Here is a 21,072-nt window from a genome sequence, read left to right as displayed (position 1 = left end):
TCAGTCTCTTTCACCAGAGTCATCCCCACAGTTCCTGAAGAAGCAGAGGAGCTCCTTCCTAGAGAAAATAAATGGCTGGAAGATATGTTCTCACAGCGACACTGGGGCCTGTTTGCTCTCTCCAAAGTTAATCCTACAATGAAGTTTTTCAGTCCAGCAGTGCTGAACTGACGGGGTGTGAGGAAAGTCCTCCAGCCTGGGATCTCATGAGCTAAATGAGGAGCTGCAGTTTCACATTTGACTGGAATGAGCTAAAAACACTAGAAGATTCAGAAACCTATGCAAAGTACAGTCAAGTGACAAGAGGGAGAACACAGGGAGGGAAGGAGGGAGGAAGAGGAGGGAATGGGGGATGGGGGGCATGAAGGAGAAATATCGGCTTTCTCAAGCAGAAGTCAGCTCCATTCTGATCTCTGTCAGCATGTGTAGGCTTGTTCATAACCAGAACCATAGGACAGGTTTGGCAAATAAATACTTGTCAGGGGTAGACCATTTCTGGCCTCCCTGACTAAATACCTATATTTACAATGAAGAATTATATATAGACTTTGCTTGAAGGATATATAATCCTTGAAGCTCTCTCTCTCTCTCTCTCTCTCTCTCTCTCTCATTTTCCTTTTCTCTCTCTCCTACCCCTAACCATCTTTACAAATGTATTTTGACAGCATAATATCCATCCACATTAAGCAATGTCAGATTTAATTTTTTAACTTCAGTATAAAGAATAGATTGCTTTGATTTCAACAAATGTGGTTCTCAAAATCATACACATAGTGTGAATTTCATTTCTGATTTCCATGTCTTCATCACGTGCTAGAAACAGAGCAAAAATTTGTGACAGCCTCTCCCAAGAGCGAGCATTGACTTTGGGTTTTAGTTTTCCCTTCCTCTCTTTTTTCCTTTTCTGTGATTTGATGACTCATTTTCTTTTGTTCCATCCTATGCAATTTTAAGCAATTTCAAACCCGTCTTAGAACAATGTGAGGTATAAATACATTGTGAAGATAAAGATTTGGTGTGGTTAACACAATTCATTAACACAGTGTGCTAGCCAATTCATAGCCAGCTTTTAGCCCTTCTCAGTTTTCTACTGTCATGTGGTTGCAGGCTAAAATGCCAGCCCCACAATTTTAACTAAGCAAGACAACTGAATGAAAGTAAGTGCCTGTTTCTACTTTTTAAGCCTGGGATGATACAAGACAAGGAACAGACAGGAGAACCAGGTCAGTTCATGCAGAAGGCATGTAGCCAGTACCACAGAAGAACCACTGGTCAGTCCTGCAAGAACCCAGGAGTACGGTTCGAAGAGTTCACTGTAGGAGGCAGGGGCCAGATGACAAGCATTCGCATTCCAGTTTCTGGGTGTGCTCTTATTCTGGAGCTAGGTTTTATAAAAGAGGAGAACGTAGCCCATTTTCCCAGCCCTCAACATACAGTGGGGTACACACAGCAGTCCCTGACTGGGACTGAATTGGCTGCAGTGTTCCCACTAACACCATCAGTGCTCAGATCCCGTCCCCACCTGTCCTGTAATGTGAGACCATCCTAGCTCCCCTCCTTGCACAGCTAATAAAACGATGTAATACCCTCCCGAAAGCAATTTGAAATTTATTTTTTCCTTGAGCATCAAACAAATAACAAAACACAGCTCTTACCATGGGCGAGGTACTATTTAAAGGACCTCCCAAATATTAATCTTATGAATTATCATAACAATCCATCAGGGAGGTTCTAGCGCTATCTGAGCTTTACAGATGGGGACAGTGAGTCACGGAGCCTTCTGAAGGTCACATGGAGACTCCAGATGGTCCTTAGAACAGCACTGTGAATTGGCGGCCATGAGAGAGCCCACCCGGAAGACAGGAAAAAGAGAGCTGTAGTAGAATCCACTAGACTAAAGCTAGGGTCATTACACTCACATTCTCTCCTTGCCACTGCGAGGGTGGCAGGCTCAGTGGCTTATGAGAGCACTTAAAAATGAATGTTGCACAGTCCGTCTCTCCCTTAACACTTTTATAACTGAAGTGTTTATAACTAGAAATGAACGGTCGCGTGAATGATCAGACATTATGCAGCACCCACAACACACATAGGATACTCACAACAACTCTGGTGTAGACTTCTTCAGCGAGGTCAGTGCTCTGGAACTTCTGTTCTGTAGGAAATGTGTACTTGTTCAGCCACTCCAACAGTGGCAGGTCTACGTTGCTCCCAGCAAAGGCGTACTGAGGAGCATGGATGTGTGTATCAACAAGGCCCGGCATGAAGAACTCACTGGGAAGTAAAGAGGAGAAGGAAAAAGGAAATAATTGGAGGGTATCTTTAGGCAAGAGTTTTGTTTGTCCTGCACATTTACAACTCTAAATTTTCTTATTTTTTAAAAGAGATCAAAAAATAAGAATAAAATTCTGCTAGAAGAGAAAGCACCTAAGTTACAATGGTTGCAGCTCTAGTCAGAGGTGGTGGAGGGAAGGAAAGCACAGAAGTGCACAGAAGCTGAGCTGCTATAGCAGAAGGAAACACAGAAGTGCTCAGAGGCTGAGTCGCTGTAGCAGAAGGAAGGAGAGAAGTCATGGCCACATCCTCTGACTCCGTTCTTCCAACTGGACAGAGAGTAGAAGTGGGTATAGGGTCTTCAAGAATCAAGAATTGGGCTGGGTGACAAAGACACATGTCACAACGGGGGAATAAAGATGAAACCAATAACTTAATGGTCCCCTTTATCTTAGAAGACTGCAAGAAATCCTGTCCTCCATGTGTCCGAAGGCTGAACTCTCAGCAGAAGCACCAAGAACATGCCTGGGCTTCTTGGAGATCCCTGGTCTTTGCCAGGAGAGTGCAGACATGGACTGTTGGTCTGAAGGTGAAGTAGGGAGGAGTTGTGATGCTGTCACTGCCATCCTGCTCCAACTCTTTTCCTTTCCTTTTGGAGACATGATTTTGAGGTAGAGCCCAGGCTGGCACTGAACTCCTGCTACTCCTGCCTCCTCCTCCTGAGTGCTGAGAAGGCAGGCTTGCACCACTGTGCCCAGCTTTCCAATCGTGTTTCTGATCGGCTGAGCCTCCCCAGCCACATTTCTGTTTATTTTTATATGAATGGGCTCGGGATAGATATTTTTAAGTTTTCAGAAACACTATCCACAGAAGGGAGGCAAGCAAATGCTAGCAGATGCATAAAGCTCATCTAAAGATCTAATTCAGTTCCCCTGGGAATTCACCGCATCAACTCATCCAAACCCATATCTATTGAGGGATGATATCTACCCCACTACTCTCATGTAGAACACCTGGACCATCACCCACGGAACTTGAACTCGACACTTAACACCACAAGAAGAAATCCTTAGCCAGCAAATGTGATGCATCCATATATCCAGATGTAAGATGCAGGCAAGAGCAGCTTTAAAATACTCTATGTTAAAAGGGGAGCTAGAAATAGGAATGAGTCTGTGGGGCAAGCAGCTAACACTTACTGAGGGTTTATATGTACTAGCGCTGGACACAGTTTCCTCTGAGCATTGTGTCAGTGACGGTAGGTTGCTTTCTATAGTAGTTACATACATGTATTTATCTGCTAGGTCAGACTGCCTGAGTGAGGCTCCACCATTAACAAGCAGGGGAATATGTGTCATGTGGCCTAGTTTCCATTTCTCACCTTCACTATATGAAAGATGAGGAGAGGGTTATGATCATAGAGTTGTGGGGATTGACTTATTGCATCCAAGAGTGGAGTCTAGCAAAAAAAAAAAAAAAAAAAAGCGTCAGCAAACGCCAGTAGTGGTGATAAGACAATGTGCTCAACACATGGAATAGGACAATGGTGCTCTCATTTATATAACAATAAATGTAAGCTCAGAAAATAGCCTTAGCTTGAAAAAGCTAATCATTAACTTGTGAGCCTTGGAAGGAAGTCTTGACCTTGGCAGCTCCCCGCCCCCCAGGCTCAGTACTCTTGTTGGCTATACTCTATGTGACAGACAAAGAACAGCGACACCTCATGAGTATGTTGGAAGGCATCAAGGGCATCGTGCCAGTATCTGTCCCCTCTGGGTACCTCTGTCCCCGGGACTCTTACATCCCCTACCACCAGAAACTGAAATATCTTGGAGTTCACAGCAGTCTGGTGCCCATTAGATGGTGTTTCCCAAACGTGTTTAGGAAACTCTGTGAAGACTTTTGGGGAATCTGCAGGGAAATAAGGCATCTTCCTGTCTTCAGAGACTTTATAATAGCTCAAGATATTAGGGGCCTGTGTGTTTCAGAGAGAGACTGAGCCAGAGATAGGCACACAGAGATTTTGTAACACAGAGGCACTTAGTGAATAATTTCGCCCCTATGTGTCTCCTCGGGAGAATAAAGCATAAGTTTTTAACACAGGTTGCGCAAGAATGTTTGCAGCAGCTTTGTTCAGATCATAGCCCCAAACTGAAAACAATATAAATAACTGTCATGGAAAAAAAACAGATAAGCAAACTGATAAGCAAAATGGGATACTACTCAACAGGAAAAAAAGCGACTACTCTTACAATAATATGAATCACTATCAAAACATGACGTTGAGGGGCCAGATAGAAGGCCCAGTGAGTAAAGTGCTTCCTGAGCAAGCGTAAGGACCAGAGTTTGAATCTCTAACACCCACATAAACACCAGGAGAGCATAGGAGCCCCCCTTAATCCCAGCAGAGGGGAAGCACCCCGAGAATATGCTGAGTATACCAGCTGAACTGATAAGCTCTGGATTTCAATAAAGGAGCCTTCCCTGAACAATAGGTGGAGAATGACAAACTCTGGCTTCTACATGTGTGCATGCATGTGCACATGCGCACATCCCTATACAAACACACACAAAGGGAAAAAAAAAAACATGAGTTAGGAGACTCCTGCAGCCATTCACAATGTTTCTGAATAAAGGTCATGGTAATGGGAACAGAAAAGCAAGTGACAAACATGAGAGGAAGAATTGAATATTTTATCACTCCCTAGAGGCAAATGAGATGAATCAGAGAGACAGGTTGAGCATATGAGGGTGAACACACACAGCACAGAGAACCTGGTTGAAGAGTCAGGTGTGTAGGGTCTCGTGATATAAGTTTAAGCCAAATGTCACAGTATGATGCAGTAGACCCTTTCCTATTTCTGTAACAAACTACCTAAGGGTGGATACTTTGCTTTTTAAAAGAGGCTTATATAGCTCAAACTTCTGAAAATGGATATGCATGACCTAGGCAAGAGCACACTTTCCTGCATGACAAGAAAGAGCTACATAAATAACCAGCTGCACACAGAATAAACCAACTGTGTGAGGTAGACTCACCTTAGTAGAATATATTCTCAAAAGGACTCCCTCACTTGGCAAGATCACCAACAATCATCTCCAACCAGGTCCCTCCTCTCAAACTTCACCACTTCTCAACATCTTTGCACTTCTAGCATATGAACACACTCAAAACCCCAGCTAGACCCTAGCTTGTGGCCTCCAGGTGTCCAGGAAGTTACTGAAGCTGTGGCGTAAGCGCGCACACAAGATTTAAAGACAGGATTCAGGGTTGGGAAGCTTCTCTACAAGCTGCTAATGCCAGAAATTGCCGCAGAAATGAAGCTAACTCTTGAGCATCAGTATTCACTTAAGAATAAGAGAGGAAGAGGAGGTGGTGATGATTGACATTGGCAGACCTGCTGTCAAGAAAATAGAGGAGACCCAGGACACAGAGATATCAGAGAGAGTGAAAAAGGAGGCAAGGAAGTGACCAGTAACAAAAATCTGAAGGCAAGATGTATGAAGCCTCAGAGAGACTATGGGACCTCTAATGCAGTGATCCCATGGCATTCAACATCAAAGGAATTGACTCCAGAGACTCAGGTGGCTTTAGTTCTGTCCAAGGTGCTGAGGAGTGGTGCACTCTAGATATGGGTGATAGAGAGAGAATTTGCATATTTCACAGCAAAGCGTGTGTTCTATCCCTAATCCACATCCACACTTTCATATCCCACCCCCACTTCTCATTTCCTTTTTGAGGTGTGGTCTCAATATGTAACCCAGACTAGTCTTGAACTTGTCTCAGCCTCCAAGTGCGGGGATTACAGGCCTATGCTGGCACTTCCCGCACTTCCACTCATGTTATAAGTAAATTGCTGGAAGAAGCCACACAGTCAGAACTGTTGACTGGAGGCTAAGACCCATGTCACTCAATCTGTTTGATAGCATCACTAGTTAAATGAGCTTTTCACTGCATCATCCTAAAGTCACCTTCCAAGCTTTAAATGTATTTTCAGAATGAAAACGGTACTTCCACTTTTATTGGATTTGAAAAAATAGCCTTTTGAAATTAGATAAAAATATCTGAGCTTAAGACAAGTGTTCTCCCTTATATGAAAAAAAAAATCAACCAGGCTATTGAGACAGTGAGCCCACCACATGAAACACATTTTATATAGATATTAAAGACCACAAAAATGTCAACTCAAATGCACTCTGGACACAAATCTTCCCTAAGCATGCCATCAGAGTGGTTGTTCCTCAGACTCTGTTTCTTGATGGTTTCCCTGCTTCATCCCCACCCCCCATGCTTATTTGGGGCTAACAACTTGCCAAAACTTTAATACTGTACACAAGATACCCAACAGATGTTGATAAAGTAACAACAGCAGCCTCTGGTCCTCCAAGTTTCTGTCCTTCAGATTGCTTTCCTCTCACCCATCTTCCCCACTGATGGCCAACTGCTTAATCAGAAAGCCTCCCTCTCTCATTGTATTTTCTGATCACTTGAATGTTGGTACAGGCTCCCAGCAAAAGGGAAGATGTTGGCAGAGACTTACTGGTGGCTCAGCTCTCTGATCTCACATGGTTTGAAGCACCATTCTTTGGCCAGCTTTTCTTGCTGAGATGATTCTTCTAAAAACACTATCTTTAAGAGAAAAAGGGAAAGAATCAGATATTAGCAAATCGTAGCCATTTGTTAACACTAAAAACACAAATGTTTTCAAAGGAGACTATAGTGAGGCTGAATGAATTTTAAAAGATATTTGGTACCAAATGGGATTGAGTTTGGAGGGAAAAATGACAATAGTTTGCATTTGATCATCCATAAAAGTAAAATGCATATATATTCTCATCTGCAAAAACGTAGACCTGAGACTTTAGACGTGTTCTTCTGAAGACTCACTGATAGGGACCAGGAGCGTCGTTTCTCCTTCATGGATGTAATTAAGGGAAACACTGTTGTGCAAAAACACGCAACTTAAACCTAATAAGATTGCTGTTAGCCTGCTATGGGAAACACTAACTCATACTTTACAAGGCTAATGTGGAGACTAAATGTGATGATTCTGGTGATGAAATTAGCGTAAGCCTGGAACACAGTTAAAGGATCAAGTGTACTGTGGCTGCTTTCTCTGCAAGTAGATTGCTCAGGAAGAAAAGGTAGGAAGCCACAAGGTTAGAACACAGGAAATGGCACCTTGGTTTGGTTGCTTTGGTTGCTTCGTTTCGCTGTGATAGGAGATGACGTAATAGGCAAGGGCTCTACCACCAAGCCAGATCGCAGGGCTCTTCCTGTTTTCATTTTAGATGCAATATTATCAGAAAAAAAGTGTTTAAGTAAAAATTAAAATTTGAAAAACCTTTACAAAATAAAAAAATTGTTTATCTAGTGAAGTGAGAAATAAAGAGATGTACCTCAGGGAAAAAATAATTGCATAATTGCGTAACTGAAAAGAAAACATTGATTTCTTTGTTCATTGAAACATGCCTTAAAAAATTGTGATATTGATCAGAAGCAATTCCGAAATTAAAATAACTAGATGATTATAAAGATTAAACTTTTTAAAATGTTTAAATCAATAAACATTTTAAAAAGAGGAATCAACACTCATCAGAGCCTACACATAATTATGTAAAAAGTCATAAAATTAGAATTTATCAATACTTTTTCAGAAGTGATGTATTATAAACATTGTATGTAAGTAGTAGAATATAACACTTCTATACACATATGTAAAATATGTTAGAATAAATGTTTTTGAGCACAATAAAAATGGACAAAGTTAATTCTGGAGAGATGTAAACCAAATGGGGAAACTGAGGCAATTTTGTTACCCCTGTGGAAAACTCATGATCAGCAGTGACCTTCTATGATAAGCATACCCTTTGCAGATGCAAATCCTTATCAAATAATATATTACATAATATGTAACCCCTATACCTGATACCTTGTGATATTTTGCTAGTACTGTGACCTTTGCTGTCAACAGAATCAACTGAATGGCAAATGAACTAATTGCTTATCACCTAATAACCATTAAAAATAACTGGCAATTGATACATATTTTAAACAAATAATTTAAAAGTCAAAAGAACCAGTCAATATTGCTATAATAAAACTGGTTTTACCCCAATTATTTTGATTTATATGAAAATGGTTTTCAACATTGATATTTATGAAAATGGAAAATAAGAGAAATTAAGTTGCCCTATTTAATGTCTGCAACCAGTAATACTCACTGACCCATTATGTAATTGGAGAAAAATCTTTTTATTTGCATATAATAAATTACCTTTCAATACACATAATAGACATTTTAAAACTTCCTTGTGTTCCTGGGAAATTTTAAATGTTTCAATTTATGCCCATGAATGGTATAAAAATAGATGTTCAGTAAGACTTTCCAAAAGAAAATATACTACATTAGACTAAAATTGTGTAAAGATTTAGACTAGAATTCATAACTCAGTAGGGAAAGGGGGACAGTATAGCATTTCAGACCATTAAAAAGGAGAAAGTATATTTGGGACTCACTATGTCACCTTGGCAGGTCCAGAATTGCTATGTTGACTAGGCTGGCTTGTACTCATGGAGATCTGCCTGTCTCTGTCTCCCATGTGCTGAGATTAAAAGTGCGTGTTATCATACTGATCCTTTCCCCATCCAGAACATTTTAAAAATTAATATCATGGCTTAATTTGAACAAATACACATTCAAAAATTTCTAGAAATAATGGGTTCTGTACATATTTACATTCAACAAATCATCTATAGCACCAGCTTTTAAAAGTTTGAAACAATTAAAATAATGAAGACATATTTAGTGAACAGCAAATTAACCTTTATATAATGTTAAAGTATCTTTATAAAAACGCATGTATAATGACATTTTTAATAATAATATGGTGTGAGTATAGGTATGGGTGTACACATGAACGTGTATGTTGAAGGGATTGTATATGTATTAATAGTAGCTGTCTCTTTATAGAAAAAAATTGATGGCCATTTCACTTTCTTCTTCTCACCAAAAAGCTAGTTTTACTTACAATGCATGGAAAATGGAAAATGCAAACCCCCAGTACTAAAATCTAGTCTCCACATGCAGAGCCTATGTCTGCAGAGCTAAAATACACCAGACAGGTGGGAAATAAAATGGACACGGAGAGGGGGGAGCATGCTGAGCCACTTCCCCCACTGCATCAGAGGGGGAAACAGTGGTGAGGGTGGAAAAGTCTCGAAGAAATGTCACAATCTGATTCATTTCTATGAATTGGTACTTGATAAATATCCAGGATATATGAAAAGGGACAGCAGGGTAGTGACAGCAATGGAGGTGGGAAGCGAAAGCAACAAGAGGCGCTACCAATAAAGACCAGCTGGTAGTGGTTTTAGAGCACCAGATTAGAGAACTTCAATTCACAATCCAAGGCTTCCATTTTTTTCTTACTCTTCTTTGCATATCTATTCATCCAGCACTGTCTGTGGACTCTTGTTAAGTAGCAGGGATTGGGAGCCATCGATTCATAGTGACTATAGCACATATGACATTTGGTAGGGAATGTTGCAATGCAAAATTAATGGTGAACGGACTAACTATCCTATGTAACGGTCTCGCAGAGAGATGCTATGTAAGCCTGCATTTTTTTTCAAGAAGGTTGGGATGAGTAACTAAAATAGTTGAGACCATCAAAAGACCAACACAGGAGCCGGGCAGTGGTGGTGCATACCTTTAATCCCAGCACTTGGGAGGCAGAAGCAGGCGAATCCCTGTGAGTTCGAGGCCAGCCTGGGCTACAAGAGCTAGTTCCAGGACAGGCTCCAAAGCTACAAAGAAATCCTGTCTTGAAACACACACACACACACACACACACACACACACACACACACACACACACAAAGACCAACACAGGATATGTTCAGAAACACCACACACACCTGTGGAGACTCAGAATAGGCACTAGACAAGAACAGAAGGAATACGCCAGACCATAAATAATCGGGAGTTTTAAGTCATGTTCAGCCTTCAGATTTATTTTTAAGAACTCTCTAAAAAGAAAATCTAGTGGAAAATACAACTGATGCATTCTTCATGGCGAAATGGCCTCCTCACTCCTAGACAGCCGGGGTTCATGATGCCGTTCACTTGCTCGCTCATCGAAAGGCCTGGCATGGCCCTCAGGCCTTCCGCCTTACAGGTCATGGTCTCTGTCTAGGCAAACTGTCAATCACATACACAGATCATTAAAAGCAAGGTTTCCAAAAGCCGTAGAGAGTTCCAGCTGGCAGGGGCTTTCTCAACCAAACCCTTCGTTTTCCAGATGAGGAACCGAAGTTCCTTCTGCTAAGCAAACAAGGCCAAGTTCCTCTTACTTGAAACGAGGACTGTTTGGGTTGAGCAATAATGATCACGTCAGCAATACTGAAGCCAAAGGCAGATGAAGAGCGACCATTGGTGACACAAGCCTCTGCAAGACGCAGGCTTCAAACACCAGATGGAAAATTTGGGCAGAACGCTTGTTGCCATGGAGTAGAGTAAGCTTCTGGACAACCGTGAAACAGCTCAGCTATCAGCAGAAGGGGGCAGCTTCTGTCTGTACACATCACACAAACCCGCTCAGGTCGCTGTGGGGGAATGTAAGACCAAGCTAAAGGTATTCACTTCAGAGATTTCTGAGACCCCTGGCAAAGACGCACTTTGGTATATTAGCGCAATTCATGTCAAAGTGACAAAGGGGAAAATGAGAGTGGTTTGAAAAACAAATCAGTCTATCAAGGCAGGGTGGGGTGAACATTACTAAAAGGTCACCAAAAACTACCATGAAGGGCTTAGACTTTCTGATCCCGTCTTCTTTTTGTGAATGAGAGTGCAGAGGAGGCTGTGGCCACCCCAGGCACAGAGCTCACACAGGGGTATTTGCTGTACAATCCATCTGCCTAGAGGTTTTTCCAGACAGCTGCCTGGTTGTCTGGTAGTATAAATCAGAGGGGGCAGATAAATTTCCCCACCCATCTCTGCTGGAAGCCTCTTTCCCCACCAGGTGCCAGGCCAGCTCCCTGAACCCAAGGCAAGACTGCCTCCTCAAAACCTGGCCTCTATCTGCCCAGCATAACGCCAACCACCCATCCTCCTTGCCACCCATATCTCAGCCCACACCTCTGTCGGAAGCCTGCTACCCTATCAGAGGCCAGTCCAGTTCCCCTCCAAACAGGAATCCCGACGCCTCACTTCCTGCCCTGCCCTGCCCTGCCCTCGCCCACCCAGCAAACTCCAACTGCGCTTCCTCTCTCCATCCTACCACAGCTTACACCACTGACAGAAGACTCTTACACCCACCAGAAGCTAGGCCAGCATCCTGAACCCCAGAGGACCCCCGTCCATATTAGAGGCCATATACATTACCAGGACACCAGCCCCAAACTAGGGTGCCAACCCCCTACTGGATCAGAAGCCATTCAGGTCATCAGAGGTTCGGACCCCAACGTGGGCACAATCAACATGTGTACCTATAACTTACACTTAGCCCCGAGAAATATAACTTGTGTGGATGTGTACAGCTCTCAAGAGTTGTGGTTCTCAACCTGGGGGTCACAACCCCCACAAGGGTGCATAGCAGATATTTACATTATGATTCACAACAGTAACAAAATTACAGTTATGAAGTAGCAATGGAAATAATTTTATGGTTGTGGGTCACCACAACGTGAGGAACTATGATAAAGGGTCCCAGCATTAGGAAGGTTGGGAACCCCTAGTCTAGGGAGAGTAGAGGAAAGATAAAGTTGGCGAGATGTTAACCCTAGGAAAATATATGAGAACTATTTGTACTATTCTTACAACTTTTGTAAGGCTAAGCAATATGCTGCGTAGAAACATAAATCTATAAAGTGAATATATAAAGATAACTAACAGCATTACAGAAAAATATAGGATCTGAGTGGTTGGTATAATAGAGATGGCGGGCACACTGGCAGTGCCTCAGAGGATGGAGGGCTGCTCCATCTTTAGTCATTGTTCCTAACACAAACAGAAAGTGTTCTTTCTTCTGGTAAATGAATTGAGTCAAAAATAAATCAAATGAGCCAGGCAATGGTGGTGCACGTCTTTCATCCCAGCACTGGTCAGAGGCAGGTAGATCTCTGTGAGTTCAAGGCCCAGCCTGGTCTACAGAGAAAGTTCCAGGACAACCAAGGACAGAGGCAGGCAGATCTGTGGGGCTCTCTGGCCTACTTCATGAGTTACAGGCCAGAGGGGGACCCTGTCTAAAAAAAACAAGAAGATGGGCAGTACTTAAGGAATAATACCTAAAATGATTTTTTTCTGGCCTCTACAAGCATGTGCATACACATGAACACACACACACATTAAAGGAATTTCCAAAGAATTATATTCTATAGCTATCTCAGAAGTAGCACAAAAATATTGAAAATCACAGGACATCATGTAGGAAGGCCATCTGACATCGCCTTCTAAAGCAGGATGAAAAGATGCTCGCTTTGTAAGTTACACAATAAGAACGTGGTAGGTGCTGTTCAAGCTATTCCAATTTGTGGTTTGTTTCTATAAAGAAAATTCAATTTTCTATGCTTCAAATATTTAAAGTGATAGTGTACCAAATAAATACTCATTTAACAATTTTGCACTTCAGTTTGAAAAAAAATTCGTGTGTGTGTGTGTGTGTGTGTTCTATCTGTCTGCCCTTTCCCTCCCACTTAATAGAGTCAAACCACAATTTCTAAAACTAATTCCTATTGATAAAAAGAGAAAAGATTAGCCAGTGGTGATGTTCTGTGGAGGAATCTATATAATTAATTCCTCCCACTCTGCCTTCACCTTGCATTCAAACCTTCTACAAAAGATTAAAGCAGACCTCACAAACAGGATCTAAAATTCTTTTCAGCCGGAGAGATGTCTTCAACAGGTTCACACTCCAGTCATCATGAAAAAGCTGGACTCCTTTCCACTACATGCTAAAATGCCATTTTGGTCACCGTGGCACCATCTACCCAACTCAGTCTAAGTCCACCACAGGCTAGGTGTTTGACGAGATGTCTCAGCTGTTCTGAGTATGCACTTGCTACTCTTCCAGAAGACCGAAGTTTAGTTCCCAGAATCCCTGTCAGGTGGCACACAGCCACCTGTAACTCTAACTCCAAGGAGATTCAACATCCTCTTCTGGCCTCTCATGTCCACATATTTGACATTTGCCTTGATATCTTATGTAGTTTTCATTCTCCCAAGACACCACAAGGCCCAACATTGATTGTGAAATTGATCTGATTGGGGTAGTTACTAGATGAATGAAGCATCTGTATCTGTAAGGATATTTCTAAAGACATTCAAATGATAAGATCTCTGATCCCATGAATGACTAATCCCTTGATGGGCCCAAGATATGATGGTATTGTTGAGAGCTGATGAAAGGTAAGATGTAGGGCCTTGATGGAGGAAGTAGGTGTCTGTCTTTCCCTGGCCTTTCTCTCTATGATCCTTCTCTGCTTCTCATCTACCAAAACGACAAGTCAGAGTCTCACCTCCATAATGTTCTGCTCAAAAACCACAGACTAAGCTCTGTGAAACCATGAGCCCCAAATAAATTTTTTCTCTCTTGTTTCTGTCAAGCACACTGGTCATGGCAAAAGTAAATCACATCACACCCGTGTTAGTGTGTCTAAAGCCAGGATGATGGTTTTCTTCCTAACACTGACCCATTTCCAGAGTTCCTGATCTAGAGAACAAAACCACAATCCACTCAGGGTACCATTCAGAGACTTAGGACATAGTTGTCTCTTATTCCAAGCATAAAATCTCAGAGACTTTTCATTGCATTTAAGATAAATTAAAAAATGTCCAAGGTCTGAAATGGCTCATCTCTTACCTGCTTTTCTAGCCAACATCTGCCAAACCTCACACCTTGCTCTCTGCCATGGCAATATCACTCACTATCACACCTCACCTTCAAGCACACCCATTTGGCACTAGAGGTCCTTAAAGCTCCAGACACCTCTCAGCGTCTCAGTTTGTGTGTGGAGAATGCATACAACTGTGGGTGCACCCTCATGGGTACACTCAAGGCCAGAGACACACGCTGGGTGTGTTCCCTTGCCTTACTATCTTGGGACAAAAATCTCTCACTGGGCTAGAAGCTCACCTTTTTTTGGCGAGGCCAGTTGGCCTGTGAACCACGGGGCTCCTCCTGTCTCCTCCCCCACTTCTGGGATGACAGATAGACACAACCATAGCTAACCTTCTAGGTGTTAAAGATTCACACTCAAGCACTCATGTGTGTAGAGCAATTGTTCATATGACCTGAGCCACCATCCCAGTCCATCTTTGCCTGTCTTCTTATCTAGAAACTGGAAGTCATACTTGTGAACACAGAAGAATGAAATGAGACAACACACGCAAAGTTCTTAGCACTCATGCATGGCGGGCATCACATAACTCAGAATTTTTGATTTTTTACACACTCAATCTAATTATTTCACATTTTCACCAATATCTTCTTCATATCTGTCTGTCCCAGTAAGTGGAACATTTCATAAGTGTGAAATGCTCATTTCTAGATTTCTAGTCATGTCACACTCCCAGGGCCTGATTCAACCTCAAAAGGTGAGAAATGAACCATAAGGGTTCTGGCTCTGGAAGGTTTTGAAACGTAAAGCTAACATGCTTAGCATTTATTCTCTGCTTAACGTCACCAACCTATTGCCTCCGGCTACATGCATTTCAGGATAGGTATGAAAAGAGCCTAAACATCAAATCATTTCATAAATGTTTACTTTGTTACTTTTGTATTGTGTATGAATGTTTTACCACAAGCAGCTGGTGCTTACAGAGACCAGAAGAGGCTGTTGCGTGCCTTGGAACTAGAATTACGAACAGTTGTGAGCTGCCATGTGGGTGCTGGGAATTGAACCCTCATCCTCTAGAAGAGCAGCCCATGCTCTTCACTGCCGAGACAGTTTTCCACCTTAAACACAAAAATCTTAAACTTACCTTTAAGATGTAAGATTATGTGATATTTCTGATTTTGTGTGTGTGTGTGTGTGACTTGTTTGCACAACTCTCAAAACTGAGCATTGTAGATGACAGTTTTGAGAGACAGGGTCAAAAAGATGGACACGCTTCCTAGATGTTTCAAACAAGTGTCACATATAAATAAAAAGGAATGATTGTAAGGTGCGTTAAGCAGGACACTTGGGGACAGCCCTTTGTTGATCATTTGAAGGGTCAGATGTAACAGTCAGTGTAGAGAAGAGCAGAGAGAGAGAAGAAAGAGGTAAAAGAGATGTCAAAATCTTTGCATGAAGGATAAAGTAATGTCTCAGACTTAGGTCTGATTTACAGTTTGGAGGAATGAGGGGAGGGGGAAAGAAATGAAAAAGGTCCAGTCAGACTAAAGAGTCACCAGCCCTACTCTTAACTAGTCTAAGTCCCCAAGGAAAAAGGAGAGGGTGTGAGGAAGGCAATATCAGGAGAGAAAATGGCCAACTTTGTCAGAATTAATGGAAAACACCAACTCAAGACCACAGAAAGAACGAACATTTCGTTCTACAGAGCAGTACGAGCTGCAGAACGCAAGGCAAAGAACGTAGTCTCAGAAGCAACAATAGAAGTTCAAGAACAGTTGACAATGGTTTTCAAAATGCTCAGAAAAAAATAATTGTCCTCTTAGGTTTCTCTCCAGCAGAATTACTTTTCAAGGACAAAAGCACAATAAAGATGTTTTTTAGGTTTTAAAAGCTAAGGGAGACAGATCTGAGGTTGCGGGAAGGCAAGTGTCTGCCAGTTCAGCACTGAAGAGACACAGGCAGGAGAGTGACAAATTCAAGGCCATTTTGGGCTACACAGTGAGTTCCGGGCCAACTTGAACTATATATCTAGACCTTGCCTGAGCAAACTAACTAAACAGATTCTAAAGGAATTTTGGAGACCAGCAAGCCTACACATTAAGGGAATTCTAGAAGGTGGGTTTCAAGCGATCTCCACAAAGTCAGGCATTATGGAAAGACCAGAAGAATGATTAGGGAATCAAAACTGATAAGCTCTATGTTTGAGGCATAGATATTCAAATATTATCATCTACAATGTTAATGAATTAGAAGACACTAGATTGGAATGAAGAAAATGTCATGAATGGAGAACACAGAAGAGTAACAAGGCTTGGTCACATCTGTAGGCTTTCACAGACTCTGGTCTTCTCGCTCATTCTACCATCTGACTGCCTGCCTTCCCAGGCATGAATCCCACATGGCCTCAGCATTTTGCTGGTGCTCCCCTGCCTCAGAATGCCATTCCCTACCTAACTTTGGCCAGGCTGCAAGTCCTAACTCAGAGGTCACCTCATCTATGAGGGTCTATCAAAATAACCCTGTCAGGACCAGCTTCTTCTACTCCATATTCCCTGGCATCTTCTTTGTTCTTAGTGAGCCACTGCTGTCTGCTAAAGACAATAAGCAGGAAGGTATGAGAAAATAGAGGGTCCTTCATACTTCCAGTGATCCTCCAATACTTAAATTGCTATAAGGATCAAAATCAAAAATGAATAAGACACAAGATGATTATATTCATCGCTATAATTTATCAGCAAGAGTCTTAAAATTATGTATAAAGTATGAATAATGCAAATTATGTATTTGTATATACACAATCTACATCCCAATTATGTCTGTTTCACTTTAAGGAGGGCATCATGAAAGTCTTAATTATAGCCATATTCCACAGTATTTTTAAATTTGTTTTAAAAAAAAAAAGTGTGGTCCTCAGTGCCCTAATCAAGAGTATTCTTAAATAATTTTTAATTAAAATGTTTGAGGTGGGCAAAGCATTTTCATGTGTGCGGCCTCACTTTACCTTTCAGTGTCAATCACAGACAATCTGTGTTATCATCAGCCATGCTCACCTCCCAGGAGCTCCCAGGAGACAGTGTGTCTTTATCTTTGTAACCCTGTCAGCCACCACAGCCCAGCACACAGTCAGCACTCAATACATAATTACAGATCTGAAGCTCTTGCTGATTTGCTCACAATGGAAAATGATTTCCAAAGCTCAGACAAAGGGATAGGCAGAGAGACCCAGCTGAGATGGCTGCTCTGGTGCTCATTTCGCCAACTTCTAAGATGTCGCCAACTCATACTCACATAATCCTCTGAGAAGCAGACTCCCTTCTAGAGCGCAGCCATTCCAACTTGTAAGCTGAGAGGGTTTTTTTCTGTATTATTTAACTTATAAACTCTCCTTTATACACAACTTGACAAAAACCCCTGCTTTGGTGTCCTGAGAAAAACGGTTGGGGTGAAAAGGCAGCAGCTAAGCTTGTGTTCCCTGGGTCTTTCACACCCATTCCTCACTTGTCCAGGTACCACTTGCATCCTCCTGGAGGGTCACATCCACCAACCAGCATTCTGCTCTAGAATCCCTGTGCATCAATGTCCCATTCCAAGATCCCCAAGATACTTAGCTAATTAGCTCGGCATGTTAGTACATGCACGCTCGTGCACAGCAGTATTCACTGGTCAACCGCAATACATTTTTCTTGAAGATAGCAAAGAAATGATCTTTGATGTCTAATGTTCAATATTAACATTAAAATGCATCTTGTTGGTTCACCTGTTTGTCATTTTTTTTTCTCCTTTCAACCTGCTTGGTCACTGGGACACAGCTGCACAGACTAACAGAGTTCTGGTTCAAGGGTACTTCCTGTCTGTGGAGTTGCTGGGCTCACTAGCTCCATAACTTTTGGGGTCATAGCAAGGCTTTCTATCATGACCAGTGTAGTGGCTAGTTTTCTGTCAACTTGACACAGACTAGAGTTAACAGAGAGGAGGGAGCCTCCATTGAGAAAATGCCTCCATAAGACCTGGCTATAGGCATGCTTATAGGGCATTTTCTTGATTAGTGATTGATGGACAGAGCCCAGCCCTCTCTGGGTGGTGCCACCCATGGGCTGGTAGTCCTGTGTGCTGTAAAAAAGCAGGCTGAGCAAGCCATGAGGAGCAAGCCAGTAAGAAGCACCCCTCCATGGCCTCTGCATCAGTTCCTGGCTCCAGGATCCTGCCCTGCTTGAGTGCCTGTTCTGACGTCCTTTGATGATGAACTGTGATGTGGAAGCAGAAGTGGATAAACTCTTTCCTTCCCAAGTCTTTTGGCCATGGCATTTCATCACAGTAATGGTAACCCCAACGAGGACAGTTAGGAATGCTGACCGGGAAAGCAAAGGGGGTGGCAGAGTTCCAGCAGCCTCTAAGAGACTCCTCCTCCAGTGACCTAGCTGTCTACCAGGAGGCACAACCTCTGAAAGGTCCCCCAACTCCCAACAGTGCCACCAGCTGCAGCCAAGCCTTGACTCTGTGGGTACCTGTCACGCTAATCGCAAAGCCGTTCCCAGTTTCTCTGGAAAAATCAGTATCTTATACTAGCTTATTTTTACTTGGTGACTAAATCTGAGGAGTTAAGAGCTAGCAGAAAAGCTCAATGTGGTCCTGTCTGTTTCTAGTCAGCAGAACTCCAAAGGCTTCATGCCTGTGGTTTTCAGACTGTCTTTAAGTCACAGGAGGAAACGTACTCCGATTTGACTTATGGATTCTTGTTTATAAAATTGGCAGCAACATACAAAGAAATGATGCTAGCTACCTAGGAGCACACCTCCAGAACAGTCAAATTCAGTAAGATCACGTTTCTACTTATAAGAGGATAGATCTTTAAAATTTTATGTGGGGGTTTTGCCTGCACATATAGCTTGTGCATCATAAGCCTGTAGTACTCTCAGGAGGCCAGAAGAGGGCACCAGATCCCCTGGGACTGCCTTTACAGATGGCTGTGGACTGCCATGTGGGTGTCCAGAATCAAACCCAGGTCTTCTGGAAGAGCAGCCAGTACGCTTAAACATTGAGCCATCTTTCCAGCTCCAAAATAGATTTTGTTTTATTCTTAATATTTTTAAGACAAAAATAACCAGACAATTTTCTCCTGAAAATCCAGAATGCAGGCAACTCTTACCTGTGCTCAGGTCTGGAAGACAAACTCTTTTTAATCACTAATTTTTTTTTTGACGAATACATTCCAGGAAGAATATTTAATGTGACATGATATTGTCTCCTTGTTTATGTTCTTTTCATGATAGTTCTCAAATAAGCTTGGTGTCACAAGATCCATACTTTGTAGGCTTAATTGAATGACCTCCTTAGTTCAACTCCTATGGCTAAGAAAAGAAACTCAGAGCAATCCCAGCTCCTGACCTTGCAAGTTCTTCCCCTGTGTAAAAGTCCTGGCTGCGTACAACTTTTAGTTTACTCTCTGCACTTCCAAACGCTTAAGCACACCTCAACTAACTCTAGTGCCCTAATGAGGGGCTCAGTGTTTGGCTAGAGTCATTGTCTACCACGTATGGAATCCTAGGTTTGCTCCTCAGCTCTAGAAAGATAACATACATAGATATATGATACCATATGGGTCTAACATGTAATGACAACATGAACAGTGTCATTGTGAAAAATTAGAAATTTGCTTTTTTTCTCAGAAAATTAATTGTCCTTGTAAAGGTCACATAATCTCTTCAGAAAGTTCTTTGAGGTTTTAACACAATGCCTCAGAAGTTTACCCTGGCAAAATAATAAGCCAAAAGACAATGAAAACCACCGGGACTGGTGACAGTATCCTGACTATTATACACCTCCAAGCATTAGAACACCAGTATAATGTTGAATTTTTCCCATAGCAGAACAACTACAAACAGCCTGTAGAATCAGGCTGTGAGACTGAAAGCACCTTCAATAAGGAGCTCAAACTATTAGTGACTGTTTCTTCATCTAAAAAAAATGGATATAAATATGTAGTTCCCAGGAAACCTTTAATGAGAGAATAAATCAAATTTTGAATCAGCGCCTGGCGTATGGTAACTGTATTTGCCAGTCTTCCCTCACTGTGACAAAATTCATGAGATAATCCGTTTCTGAGAAAAAGGTTTACATTGGCTGTCTATTCCAGTCCATGGGTACCTGGGCCTGTAGAGCTGCAGTGCATTGTGGGTGTGAGCGTGTGGTAGAGTAGCCATGCTCACTTCATAGTGGCCAAGAAGCAAGGAGAAAGAAGAGAAAGGTCTGGAGTAAAAACATCTTCAAACCATGATCTAAGTTTTTTCCCCATTAGAGCTTTCCTGAAGGTTCCACCACCTCCTAGTAACAACACACTCTAGAGACCAATACTTGGAGGGACATGGGGACATACAACAATTTACAGTTATTAGCAAGAATCATTTTCTGGCCCGTTCCACAGATATTTGTAGAGCTTCTTCTATATCCCAAATTACATGACCGCGGAATCCATAGACCACAGCAGCAGCACCTGGGAAAATAGACCACTTTCATAAGAGGACGTCTTTCTTATCCACAAACGGTCTCAAAAAACATGTTTTATGAAAATGCTAAGCTTTGGTTGTTTTTCAACTGCTTTTTCTAAACTTTAGTGTATGCGCGTGCACATGTGCGTGTAAGTGCCCTCAGAAGCCAGAGAGTGCGTCTAGTCCCTTAGAGCTGGGCTGACAGGTGGTAGCGAATGCCTGCCGTAAGTACTGTGACCTTAACTCCAGTCCTCTGGAAAAGCAGCGAGTGTTCCTTTTTTATATATACAACTGTAATTTTTAAATTTTATTTATTTACTTTTCAGACCAATCACAATTTCCTCTCCCTCCTCTTCTCCATTCCCTCCCCTACACCATACCCCCACCCATTCCTCTATTTCTGTTCAGAAAGGGGCAGGTCTCCCCTGGGTGTCAACAAGCATGGCATATCAAGTTGGGGTAAGACTGTTCCTT

The 21,072-nt window shown here is 42.1% G+C and overlaps 1 protein-coding gene across 1 annotated transcript in view; it reads right to left on the bottom strand.

Moving 5' to 3' along the window:
• Nucleotides 1–21,072, bottom strand: part of Gda (guanine deaminase) — a 68,227-nt gene that overhangs the window by 33,124 nt on the left and 14,031 nt on the right. Inside the window, exons 2-3 of the mRNA XM_048438698.3 lie at nucleotides 6,816–6,904; nucleotides 2,103–2,274 (exon numbers count right to left, since the gene is read on the bottom strand). Coding sequence (XP_048294655.1) covers nucleotides 2,103–2,274; nucleotides 6,816–6,904 — 261 coding nt within the window. The remainder of the gene's footprint in view (nucleotides 1–2,102; nucleotides 2,275–6,815; nucleotides 6,905–21,072) is intronic.

Source organism: Myodes glareolus, chromosome 7 (genome assembly GCF_982192425.1).
Source record: "Myodes glareolus chromosome 7, mMyoGla1.1, whole genome shotgun sequence".
NCBI lineage: Eukaryota > Metazoa > Chordata > Mammalia > Rodentia > Cricetidae > Myodes > Myodes glareolus.
This window is presented reverse-complemented; position numbering and strand designations above follow the sequence as displayed.